At 43.1% G+C, this 12,585-nt stretch overlaps 1 protein-coding gene across 9 annotated transcripts in view; it reads left to right on the forward strand.

The window, feature by feature from the left end:
• atxn2l (ataxin 2-like) overlaps window positions 1-10,739 on the forward strand; it is a 34,307-nt gene extending 23,568 nt beyond the window's left edge. For 5 of the 9 annotated variants that reach the window (XM_067233774.1, XM_067233775.1, XM_067233778.1 and 2 more), the window contains 7 exons: window positions 8,007-8,058; window positions 8,341-8,528; window positions 8,659-8,791; window positions 9,107-9,222; window positions 9,350-9,547; window positions 9,724-9,895; window positions 9,999-10,739. In XM_067233774.1, coding sequence (XP_067089875.1) covers window positions 8,007-8,058; window positions 8,341-8,528; window positions 8,659-8,791; window positions 9,107-9,222; window positions 9,350-9,547; window positions 9,724-9,895; window positions 9,999-10,057 — 918 coding nt within the window. In that variant the 3' untranslated portion in view covers window positions 10,058-10,739. The remainder of the gene's footprint in view (window positions 1-8,006; window positions 8,059-8,340; window positions 8,529-8,658; window positions 8,792-9,106; window positions 9,223-9,349; window positions 9,548-9,723; window positions 9,896-9,998) is intronic. The other 4 variants (XM_067233779.1, XM_067233780.1, XM_067233777.1 and 1 more) reach the window with 3 other exon arrangements.
• The last annotated feature ends 1,846 nt before the right edge of the window (window positions 10,740-12,585 follow it).

Raw genomic sequence — 12,585 nt, forward strand, 5'->3', positions numbered from 1 at the left:
TATACCCACAACATTCTTTAAGCGAGTGTTTGATAGTGTCTCAGGTCCGGTGCTAGAGATTATAAACACATCCCTTAGAACTGGCGTCTTCCCAGATGCCTTCAAAACAGCTGTTGTAAAGCCCCTATTAAAGAAACCCAAATTGGATAACAGTCTACTTGCAAATTACAGACCAATATCAAACCTCCCATTTATTAGTAAAGTACTGGAAAAGATAGTTTTAGTCCAATTAAATTCTTTTCTTGAAGAAAATAACATCCTGGAAGTCTCGCAGTCAGGTGTCAGGAAATATCACAGTACTGAAACTGCTCTCACCAAAATAATTAGCGACCTCAGACTAAACTCTGATGCAAATAAAGTCTCTATCCTTATCCTGTTAGATCTCAGTGCAGCATTTGATACAATTGATCACGACATCCTAATCAATAGACTGGAAAAGCTTATTGGGTTCACGGATAGTGTATTGAACTGGCTGAAATCATATATCACAGGAAGGAAGTTTTATGTTAGTTTAGGTGACCATAGGTCCAAGAAACATGAGAACTGCTACGGGGTTGCTCAAGGAAGCTGCTTAGGTCCATTACTTTTTTCTCTTTATATGTTACCACTCGGCGACATAATCAGAGAACATAACATAGATTTCCATAGCTATGCGGATGACACACAACTATATATATCCACTGAACCCAACGATGCAACGGCCATCAATTCCATTACAAAACTGCCTGTTGGCAATAAACAAATGGATGAATGATAACTTTCTTAAATTAAATGAAGACAAAACCGAAGTCCTACTATGTGGCCCCAAATCCAAAAGAGAGATGCTTATTAAGAATCTTGGAGGCTTAACCCCCTGTCTTAAACCAGAGGTGACGAGTCTCGGCGTAATCCTGGACTCAGATTTGAATTTCAACTCTCACATTAATAAAGTGACAAACAGCTTTCTTTCACCTGAGGAATATAGCAAAGGTACGACCATTCATAAACCAAAATGATGCAGAGAAGTTAATTCATGCTTTTATATCCAGTCGGCTGGACTACTGTAACGCACTTTTCACTGGTCTTCCCAAGAAAACCACTGAAAGACTACAGCTCATTCAAAATTCTGCAGCTAGATTATTAACCAAAACTAAAAGGAGAGAACACATTAGTCCTGTCCTAGCTACTTTACACTGGCTCCCTGTTACCTTCAGAATTGACTTTAAGGTCCTTTTCCTCACATACAAAGCTCTACACGGACAAGGACCTAGCTACATTGCTAACTCCTTTATAAACTACACACCAGCTAGAACACTGCGATCATCAAATGCAGGCCTATTAGAGGTCACCAGAAGCAGTCAAAAGAAGATTGGTGATTCGGCCTTTGTCAATTACGCCCCAAAACTATGGAACAAATTACCCATAAATATTAGGGAAGCTAACACTCTAGACATTTTTAAAAGACAGCTTAAAACCTACCTTTTTACCGAAGCATGTAAGTAATTTTATCTCAAAAGGGTTTCCTACTTTTAAAGTTGTTTTCTCTCTTGAACAGAGATCTTATTGGGATTTTTATTATTGTTTGAATTATTTATCACTTGTATTATTGTTTTTATTGATTTTATGTAAAGCACCTTGAGCTACAATTCCTGTATGAAATGTGCTATATAAATAAAGTCTTACTTACTTACTTACTTGTTCTCTCGTGCATCAGGGAGTTGTTCTTGCCTACGCGTCCCACCTGCTCGGGTGCCATCTCCACCCAGTTTCAAGGTTGTTTCTGAAAATGAAGAGATAGAAACACAAAGAACAGCCTGCTTCCCACACCCAGTGTGAGACCCAATGTTTAAGCCTGAGCACACTTCTAAGTTCATAACTTTAATAAGCACAATGCATAACTTTAATAAGCACAATATATTCTTTAATCCCTCTTTTGATCTCTGAAAACACCAGAGATCAATCAACATAGCCCGGACCAACCACCGTCTCCTCGTCCTGGTCAGCCAGCCCCAGCAACAGCATTTGGAACCCCGTCTTTGGGTTCTCCGCAGCCGAGACAATGATTCGGTTTCACAGGGACCTGATACACAGGATACAGCAACAATCATGTTGATATTGATATAGCACACTCTTAAGTAAAATAGCTGAAACCTTCTTAGTCCAGTACAATTCTAGTGTGGTCAAGCAGTATCACTCTTGCACTAGTAACCCTCTTTTCCGGACTCTCACATTCGTAGCAATAGCAAAAAGGGGGAGTCAGGTGGCTGAGCGGTGAGGGAATCGGGCTAGTAATCCGAAGGTTGCCAGTTCGATTCCCGGTCATGCCAACTGACGTTGTGTCCTTGGGCAAGGCACTTCACCCTACTTGCCTCGGGGGGAATGTCCCTGTACTTACTGTAAGTCGCTCTGGATAAGAGCGTCTGCTAAATGACTAAATGTAATGTAGCAAAAGGTTCACTGGCCCTTCTCCACCAACTCCTGCAACGTACGACTGGATTCTGGAGCAGCACAACACATGCTCCAGTGGTACCACGTACTTCCTTTCCCCAGCACCCTTAGGGCGTGCAAGGTTCTCTCGATGACCTTGAATGGTCCTGTCCATAAATGTACAACAGGCGATCAAACTGTTGTACATTATAATTACCATGGATATTAGTCCGATTTTCCAACTTACGCCTGTTCCCCACTAGGCGTAAAATGTACACCCAGGTGCAGCACATAAAGGGCTTAAGTCTAACTGGTGCACCAGTCTTTAAGTTAGTCGTAACTTTCAGTTCTACGTCGGACGTAGCGTTACACCCAGGCGTACACCCAGCGGGTGCACTCGGCTCCTGGTGCCAAGATGTGGGTGTTGAAGTTGAGCTTAAGACTAAGAAAGAGGGACCGCAGAAGAAAATGGCCACCACCTTTCTCCATGGGGCCAAAAACAGCTCAGAGGCCAAGATGCAAAGCAGTGTTGCGCTAAGTAATATCGTAGAGAAGGGAAAGCCTACGCCTTACTGTCCCTACTGTAGTAACTACCTCAGCCAGTGCGTAGCCATTAAAGGGGTCATTGAATGAAGAACCAAATTTACATTGTCACAGTTGAATAACGACAGTTCAGTGGGTAAAATGGACATACAGTGAACCTCAAATTCCATTGACACCTCTTTCCTATACAAATCTCACAATAAAAAAATGTAGCTGTAAAACGGTACATTTTGAAAAAGCCACCGAACTGACGTCAGTTTGTTGGCTCCATCTTTTTTGGCTCTAGTCTGTACCTTGGTCACGCCCCAACATTTGCTGCGCGCTGCTCTGTGTACTTCCACAGAATTACAGAAGAAGGTTTTTCTAGCATATTGAAAATGGACTACAGTGGTAAATGCAGTGTTCCAGGCTGTACAGGAAATGTTGACACTTTTCAGAGTCTTCCTAAGGAACCAAACACTCGACGGGCTGTGATGTTTGTCTATGAGAAGATCTCTGTGCAGTTCGACCCTCAATTACACATTTGCTCGAAAAATTCACCAAGGACAGTTTTGAAAAACTGGGACAATTTAAAGCAGGATTTGCTATGAAGCTGTTGCTGAAAAGAGGTGCTTTTCCGACCTTATGTACATCACAACCGCAAGCTGTAGTACTATTATTATGTTGTCGTTAACAGTTATTAGCAATGCTAACATATCCTGCCTGTATCTAGCATCGGTAGAATGTGTGATGATTTAGTTTATTGGCAATGGGACTAACGTTATTTCATGTTCCTGAATGTGTTTCATTCAAATAAATAACCTGTGTTGTCATGTAAATCTACAATTCAAGATGCATGTTTGTCCAGATCTATTTTTCAGCAAGATAGCTAGAGCTAACTGAAGCTGAGTTGAATCACGATAGTTTGTTTGCTAAGCTGTAGTGCTAACGTTACCCACCTAAGTCGATCCTGTTTGCTTTGACAACAGAAGTGGAAACAACTAACTTAATCATTTCAAATGATATCTATTGAAAACAGTGTTGTGTAGACGCAATAGATTTATTTGTACATTTTTATTTCAAGTCTCCACCTTCTTGTTTTAGTCAGTGCTGTTGGCCGTGTTGCATCTTTGCTCCGCAGCTTCACTCGTTGTAAACCAACCAATCAGTGAGCAGCTCATCTATATATTCATGAGCATACCATAAAAGGAGAAAACCTGAAAATGGCCCGGGTGCTGTTCTATGCCCCCTGATACATCCTCTGAAATCTTCCCGGGAAAAAACGCTATGTTTTCTACTTTTATGGTATGCTCATGAATATATATGAATATATAGATGAGCTACGCTCTGATTGGTTGGTTTACAACGAGTGAAGCTTTGGAGCAAAGACGCAACACGGCCAACAGCACTCTGTGAAACAACGGTGGAGACTTGAACGTACAAATAAATCTATTGTGTCTACACAACACTGTTTTCAACAGATTGACTAGATATCATTTGAAGTGATTACGTTAGTTTTTTCCACTTCAAACTGGATCGACTTAGGTGGGTAGAACGTTACAGCTTAGCAACCAAACTATATCGTGATTCAACTCAGCTTCAGTTTGCTAGAGCTACTGTACATTTACATTTAGTCATTTAGCAGACGCTCTTATCCAGAGCGACTTACAGTAAGTACGGGGACATTCCCCCGAGGCAAGTAGGGTGAAGTGTCTTGCCCAAGGACACAACGTCAGTTGGCATGACCGGGAATCGAACTGGCAACCTTCGGATTACTAGCCCGACTCCCTCACCGCTCAGCCACCTGACTCCCATGTACATAAAAAATAACCTGACAAAGAGCTGGACAAACATGCACCGTGAATTGTAGATTTACATGTATACGAGTTATTTATTCGAATAAAACAGTCAGGAACATGAAATAACGCGTTAGTCCCATTGTCAATAAACTAAATCATCACACATGCTACCTATGCTCTTGCGTTAGCAATCTAAACTAGTTTACATGCCTACAGTCCAGGTGTTTTCGCTATCTAGCTGTTCTTCCATTCCTTGCAAATCAGCATTAATAAAAAGCAGATGAGCTAGAGCAGGGGTCGGCAACCCGCGGCTCTAGAGCCGCATGCGGCTCTTTAGCGCCGCCCTAGTGGCTCCCTGGAGCTTTTTCAAAAATATGAAAATGGAAAAAGATGGTGTGAACATATGTTTTGTTTTAATTATTAAAACAGAAATGTTGAAAAAATATTTATTATACACATTTTTACAGCAAAATGTGTATAATAAATATTTTATTTCAACATTTCTGTCAACGAAGATTTACGTCATAGCCTACGACACACGTTTCTTTCAGCTCGGCGTAGTGCCAGACAGGTGGCTGTAGCAAACAAACCGGCGGGTGTGTCATGGGCCATGGATCCCAAAGGGAAAAAGAGAAAGATAGCTGAGGAGAACAGAGGATTCAACCGTGTTTGGACCGAATCATTTGCTTTCATTGCCAATGCGGAAGGATTGCCTGCATGTTTGCTTTGTTGTCAAATAACAAAAAGAGTAACGTGGAAAGACATTTCCAGGGAAGGCATGCTACATTTGCAGCCGAGTACCCAGTTGGGAGTGAGAGAAAAAGTGCGATTGCATGAATGCTCATTATGCATTTGTAGCCTACTTATCATTTTGATAGTAATATAGCTAATATAGACCAATTATCACCCTACGTCACACCACTGTCAAGCATGCTCAACTGCGCATGTCGGCTGCAAAGGACGGACTTCTCCCAGGTATACACTTGGATCAGGTCATCATATATCTCTGGCCACTGGATTTCAGAGCTTGACATTAACTTTTTGAGGCACTTGTCCTTTGGACAAGTACATTTACGTTTCATTTGTCCATGCACAAAAGTCACTTGACCGCCGATACCTATAAATAGCCTGACCAAGTGATAGGGCAAAACTAGCCTGGCTAACGGAGGTCACTTTCTCAGGCAAATGACGAATGAAACATGCTCGGTTAAAGAAATCCGAGATGTTGGCTATCTTCAGCAGGCTCGTATCTACAAAAGGCAGTCCTCCCTGACGTTTTTACTGTATCAGAATCAGAATGGGATTTATTCGCCATGAAAGTTTGCACAGACAAGGAATTTGCTTTGGCAGGAAGGTGCATACAATAAACATATACCTAAAATTTAAATATGTGGACTATCTATACTAGATAGTCCAGGGGTCGGTAAAAGTAGAATGGACTGAACGGGCAAAACTAGCCTGGCTAACGAAGGTCGCTTTCTCAGGCAAATGATGAATGAAACAGGCTTGGTTAAGGAAATCCGAGATGCTGGCTATCTTCAGCAGGCTTGTATCTACTAATGGCAGTCCTCCCTGACGTTTATAGTGGAGAATGGAGTGAAATACAACATTGTGCACACTGCCAGTGAGCGACCCGAGTCTTGACTGAGGCTAACGACGTCAAAACAGTGTAACGGGGACGCAGTCTCACTCAGATTGCCAGTTTTACACAAATCACAAAAATAATCAGACCAGCTGGCTAAAAGCATATTTCCCATATCTCTTTAAAGCTGCCCTGTTTGACTTTTAAGGTGTATAATTGACTGTAAAACTGTAAAATTATGAACTTTGATGTGAAGACATAGCTGCCGCATAATATGCGGTCTGCCGAGCGACATTCTCACTCAAATTTCAAGACTTCCGTAACCCAAATCAAAATTCTTATGTGACAGATCAATGGGGAATCGACTTTTCTCTTAAAGGCTGTCCTTCTCGACCTTTTAGGTCTTTTTAAATCAAACTATTTGTATAATCCGTGTACTTCTCTAGCCATTATAAAGGCTATCCTTTCCCGGTTTTCTGCAGCCACATTGCGCGCGCATCCCGAATGTTTACAAACAAATAATTGGTCTATAGACACTTACAGCATGTGTTGCCTTCATTATAAGGCTTTAAATTTTTTGCGGCTCCAGACAGATTTTGTTGTTGTTTTTTTTGGTCCAATACGGCTCTTTCAACATTTTGGGTTGCCGACCCCTGAGCTAGTGTTGCTAACATTGACTCGACGGGCTGATGTTTGTCTTTACCGTAGCTCTAGCGTAGAAGATCACTGTGGAAGCAAACAGGATCGACTAGGTGGGTAATGTTAGCACTACAGCTTAGCAAACAAACTATCGTGATTCAACTCGCTTCAGTTAGCTCTAGCTATCTTGCTGAAAAATAGATCTGGACAAACATGCATTTTGAATTGTAGATTTACATGACAACACAGGTTATTTATTTGAATGAAACACAGTCGGGAACATTAAATAACGTTAGCCCCATTGCCAATAAACTAAATCATCACACATTGTACCGATGCAGGCAGGATACGTTAGCATTGCTAATAGCTGTGTTAGCGACAACATCATACTACAGCTTGCGGTTGGGATGAACATAATAAGGTCGGAACAGCACCTCTTTTCAGCAACAGCTTCATAGCAAATCCTGCTTAAAAATTGTCCCAGTTTTTCAAAACGGTCCGCGGTGAAATTGGTTGGTTTATGAGTGAAGCAAAGACACAACACGGCCAACAGCACTCACTGAAACATCGAAGGTGGAAACGTACAAATAAATCTATTGTGTCTACACAATACTGTTTTTAACAGATTGAAAAGATATCATTTGAAATGATTACGTTAGTTGTTTCCACTTCTGTTGCCGAAGCAAACGGGATCGACTTCTGTGGGGTAACGTTACAGTTTAGCAACCAAACTCGTGATTCAACTCAGCTTCAGTTGGCTATCTTGCTAGCTCTAACTAATACAGTTTTTCACGATTGCTAAAACACATTTCTTGAAACAGTCACCCATTTTCTCAAAACTGTAAACACAAAACCTCATCTTCAAGCACTATTTACAAAACCTCTGAATCCTCTTGCAAAATGAAACTTTCGCCTCAACTGTTTTACCTGTGCTCAAAATCAAACACACCTAGTACAGAAGCAAAATCAAAATTGAGCGGAAGCACGTAGGAGGGCAGAGCCAGGCTAATCCCTAATCAAAACGCTTGTTTTTAACCTGTAGTATTCCTTCTTTTCAGGCTCCCCAGATCTATCAGTACATCAGCCAGGGGAAATATCCCAGAGCAAAAGGTAAAGGCACACACTTCGGTGGAATGCATGTAGAAATTTCCTACTAGTTTTTGCTTCTGGATTTCACAACAAACCTCATGCACAAAAATACCATAGTAGTATTGTCTAAGGACGTTTGGTTCCCACTGTACAAGATGTGCTATACACACTCATATATACACTTCACAACTGGAAAAGGAAATCAAATGTGTCTCTTTTGTAATGTATGTAATGAATCATCTGCAATTGACCCAGTTCTGATGAGCAAAAATGGACACTAACACTTTACATGGTGTGTGTAAGGTCATCTCTCCCTCTTTTCCCCAGGCTCCGTGGTGGGCCCCCGGCCTGATCACCACGGCTCCCCAGCCCCCTCCATGATCCAGGCTGCAGCCTCGGCAGCAGGCCCTCCTCTAGTGGCCTCTCCATACCCTCAGTCTTACCTGCAGTATGGCCAAGTCATCCAGGCCATGCCCCATTACCACGGACCGGTAGGGCACTAAATATTATTAGAGAACACTATTAAAATATCCAATTATTATTTTGATGCTAGGCTAACCATATCTTTGGACTATCATCATCAAATGAGTCTGTCTTCTCTGTCCCATCCCTCCACACTAGCCCATGTACTCAATGCTGCAGGGCGGAACTCGGATACTGGCGTCCGGGGGCCCCCCCCAGGCTCTGGGCCCCCCAGGGCCCCAGTACGCAGGCCAGGCCGAAGGCCCCCAAGGGCCACAGCAGGGCATGTATGGTAAGCATGGCTCTCCAACTTGGGATCTTCTCAAAAACACTTATTTGAGCATTTGTGGACTAAACTCATTGAGAAATGACTCATGCTTGCACATTTCCAAAACACTTCATTGTTTCAAACTGATGTGAAAAACCGGAAGAGAGAGAGGAGGAGAGGAGTGTAGACTTGGTGAAGGGGGTAGGCCATCTCCAGCTACAACTGCCCATTGAAAAAGAGACATTTCAGTTACCTTGGTTTCAACTATTTCCATCTCTAGTATAGGATAAATCCATAACATTCTCTCTTTCTCCCCCCCCCCCTCTCTCCCTCTCTCAGCTCCTCAGTCGTTCTCCCACCACTCTGGCCAGTTGCATCATCCTCAGCCCTCCAGCACCCCCACGGGCAGCCAGCCCCCCCCCCAGCACGCTGCCCCTAGCCCCGGTCATGGACAGGTACATGGAAACCTCTCTATCTACCTGATGTAGATGGTCTCCCGCTACTGGTAGAAGGGCTTGTTTTCAGTTTGTACATGTTATTTGTATTCTGTTAACATGTTTTTTATTTCAATGTCTAACCCAGAATTTTGCCCTCCAGTCGAACCAAGGGGGTCCTCAGTCCCAGTCTATGTACCACGCGGTGCCGCTGTCTGCGCCCACCCCCCCTAACATGCCCCCTGGCCACAGCTCACCGCAGGCCTCCTTCCCCATGCAGGGCTTCAGCCTTCCCAGCCACCAGTCCATGCAGCATGCTTACTCCTCTCTAGCCCAGCTCACCCAGGTATGTCAACCACAGCCCAGCAGCAGATCTGGGCCAGCAGGGCTCTGTTCTACTGCAGTCATCTTTCCTCCAGAACCACCTTTTCAGCCTTTAAAAAGAAAACACCAGCCTGTACTTTGTTTGAAACATTGTGTGAAGCCTCTGTGTAATCTTCCTATGATCTCTCTCCTGATCAGGCTCATGTGGCTGCAGGCATGTCCACCCATCACTCTGCTGGACATGGTCCACCCCCTGTGATGCTGCATTATGCGGCCCCACCCACTCAGCAAGGCCCTGGCTCAACCCCTCAGCATGGCCCGCCTCCACAGCCAGGGGCCCCCCAACACTACTACATAGGACACCCCCAGGGTAAGCACTCCCAAACACACAGAACCACTAAGACATGCATCTCCATGTGGACAGTCTCCTTGTCAGAATGAGAACCCATTTGTTCTGCCTCTTGTCCTGACAGCTGTACAGGTGCAGGCACACCCCAGCCAGCAGCTGTCCTTCCACCCCCCTGGAAACTGACCCCACACTCAGCTCCCCCCCAGATACCAACTTAGGAAACTGGCGATGGTGAAGAAGGGGGCAGTGTCCAGCACATACATCCTCTTTGCATAAGTCTTTGTTGACTGCGTAGAAAGTATTTGGTTGGATATGTGGCACTTTTACAACTTCTCAACAACATTTCGTCACTACGCCAACCTTATTTATTTTTTTTACCCTCATTTACACCCAGTTCTTTTGGATAAAAAGGAGGTCAGTGAGGTCAGTGAAGGTGAACAATCCAAATCCAATTGGATGGGGAGAAAGCTTTTTATTTAAAAACATTTTTATCAAGAAAGACTGAATTTTGCTCATTCCATTTTAAGTATTGGTAGAACGCTCCCCAGGAGAAGTTGCAACACATAGGATGTGATGAAATGGGACTTTCATTGCTTTAATAAATGTGCTACATGTAATATTTTCATTTCTTTATGTAGTGATTTTATTTTCTTGGCAAAATCTACAGTAAATACATGTTGTAGTATCATGTTTTCATGATTGTTAATGAATTTGCTTGTTGGCAATATGAAGAGGAAAATGTAAATATTACATGTAGGACCATTGCTACTTTCTCTCTTTAACACATCCTTAGCCCTCGCATCCCCTCTTTTTCAGAGTCCATTAATATAGTGGAAAAGAACGAAAAATAAAGTTTTTAACTCAACCACAAGAAATGTCTACAGAAGTCATTTTTAAAGGGCTTTAAGAATGATCAAACAATAACAATTTCACATGCCATAGTGTAAAACTCATTATAGAGAATATTGCTATTATTTATTGAAATTCCTTGATGGAATAATGATCATAAGAAGAAGTAGGTGGTTTGATTATGTTTTGAAGTTTTCTTACAAAGACAGATCAACATTATGCATTTTTGTGATGTGTTCATAATGCAGAACTTTGTAGGGCCTACAGACATGTAGGTGTGGATGAGATTGTTTGCTACCAGCGTAGGGAAGTTGGACGTCAGGTGGCTGAGCGGTGAGGGAGTTGGGCTAGTAATCTGAAGGTTGCCAGTTCGATTCCCGGCCGTGTCAAATGACGTTGTGTCCTTGGGCAAGGCACTTCACCCTACTTGCTTCGGGGAAATGTCCCTGTACTTACTGTAAGTCGCTCTGGATAAGAGCGTCTGCTAAATGCCTACCCAGCTAACACATGACGTTGCGGCAACGTTGCCAGTAAGTGCTCAGTTGGTAACCCACGACGTTACCTTCTGGCAACGTTGTGGCAACGTCGTAGCAACGTTATAAAGGGAATGTTGCCAGTTGGTCCCATGGACAACGTTGCCACGACGTCGTACCTTGGTCGGCTGGTTACCTTATTTTTAGACCCGTGGACAACGTTGCCGCGACGTCGTACCTTGGTCGCCTGGTTACGTTATTTTTTGGTCCCGTGGACAACGTTGCGGCGACGTCGTACCTTGGTCGCCTGGTTACGTTATTGTTTGGTCATGTGGACAACGTTGCGGCGACGTCGTACCTTGGTCGGCTGGATACATTAATTTTGGTACCATGGGTTAAGTTGCGGTTAAGTCGCTCTTTGGTCGCAGGACAACGGATCTCGAGTGCAATATGGTTTATCCAGAGATGGAGATCACACTGGACTGCTCTCAGTTCTGACACTTTTGTAATGTAGCCATAGTCTACATGAATTTCAATCACACACACAATATTAAATGTTGCACCCAGCACGTATAAATGTACACAATCTATGTAATTCATGTGCAGCTCAGCCCCAGCATGTCATTGGTCATCAATTTTCTCATATGCAGGAACATAGCTTTAATAAGTAAAAGACTGAATTTGGAATATAATTTAGTCTTTCATTCTTTACTATAAACATGTACAAAAGCAATCAATGTGTGATGTGTAACATGATTAAGCAAACAGTCTTTGTACAGCACACCAAAGCTGTATGACACACAATGCAAATTTGTGCTCCAATAATTTTGTAATACAAAATTGTTAAATGTGACCAAAAGGTAAGCGACTCTTAAAGGCTTATATATGCTTCTGCGTTTTTCGAAAAACGGACACATGGGAACGCCCTCTTCTCCGAGGAACGCCCTCTACGAGCTCTCCGTCAACCCTCGGAGAGCCCCGGAGAGCTCGACGTGCACCTCCTGAATTTTCTAACTATCCGTCGTGAGCGACGGAGAGCTACGGAGACCCCCTTGGCTGTGATTGGTCAGTATTAAGAATCGCTTGCATCAGGGGCGGGGGTGGGGTTGCCGGGATAAACAGGACGAACAGAATCCTTTGACCGCCATTGCTGTAAGTTTTCACAATTCATATTTCAGCTTAACAGTACATGTAAATCAGCATCTGAATTAAAATGTGACGATAAATGGGCAATGTAGTTGCTGAAAATGTGCGTATTTTATTGATGAAACGGCTAATTTGTAAATTTGCTCCGACTTCTCGATAACCTAGGTAAATAAACATTCCACGACGATTTACAAAAAACCGTTGCGCCACCTACTCTTCTGGTGGTGAATTGTTTTCAGCACC

The sequence above is a fragment of the Osmerus mordax genome, chromosome 3 (genome assembly GCF_038355195.1).
Source record: "Osmerus mordax isolate fOsmMor3 chromosome 3, fOsmMor3.pri, whole genome shotgun sequence".
Lineage (NCBI taxonomy): Eukaryota > Metazoa > Chordata > Actinopteri > Osmeriformes > Osmeridae > Osmerus > Osmerus mordax.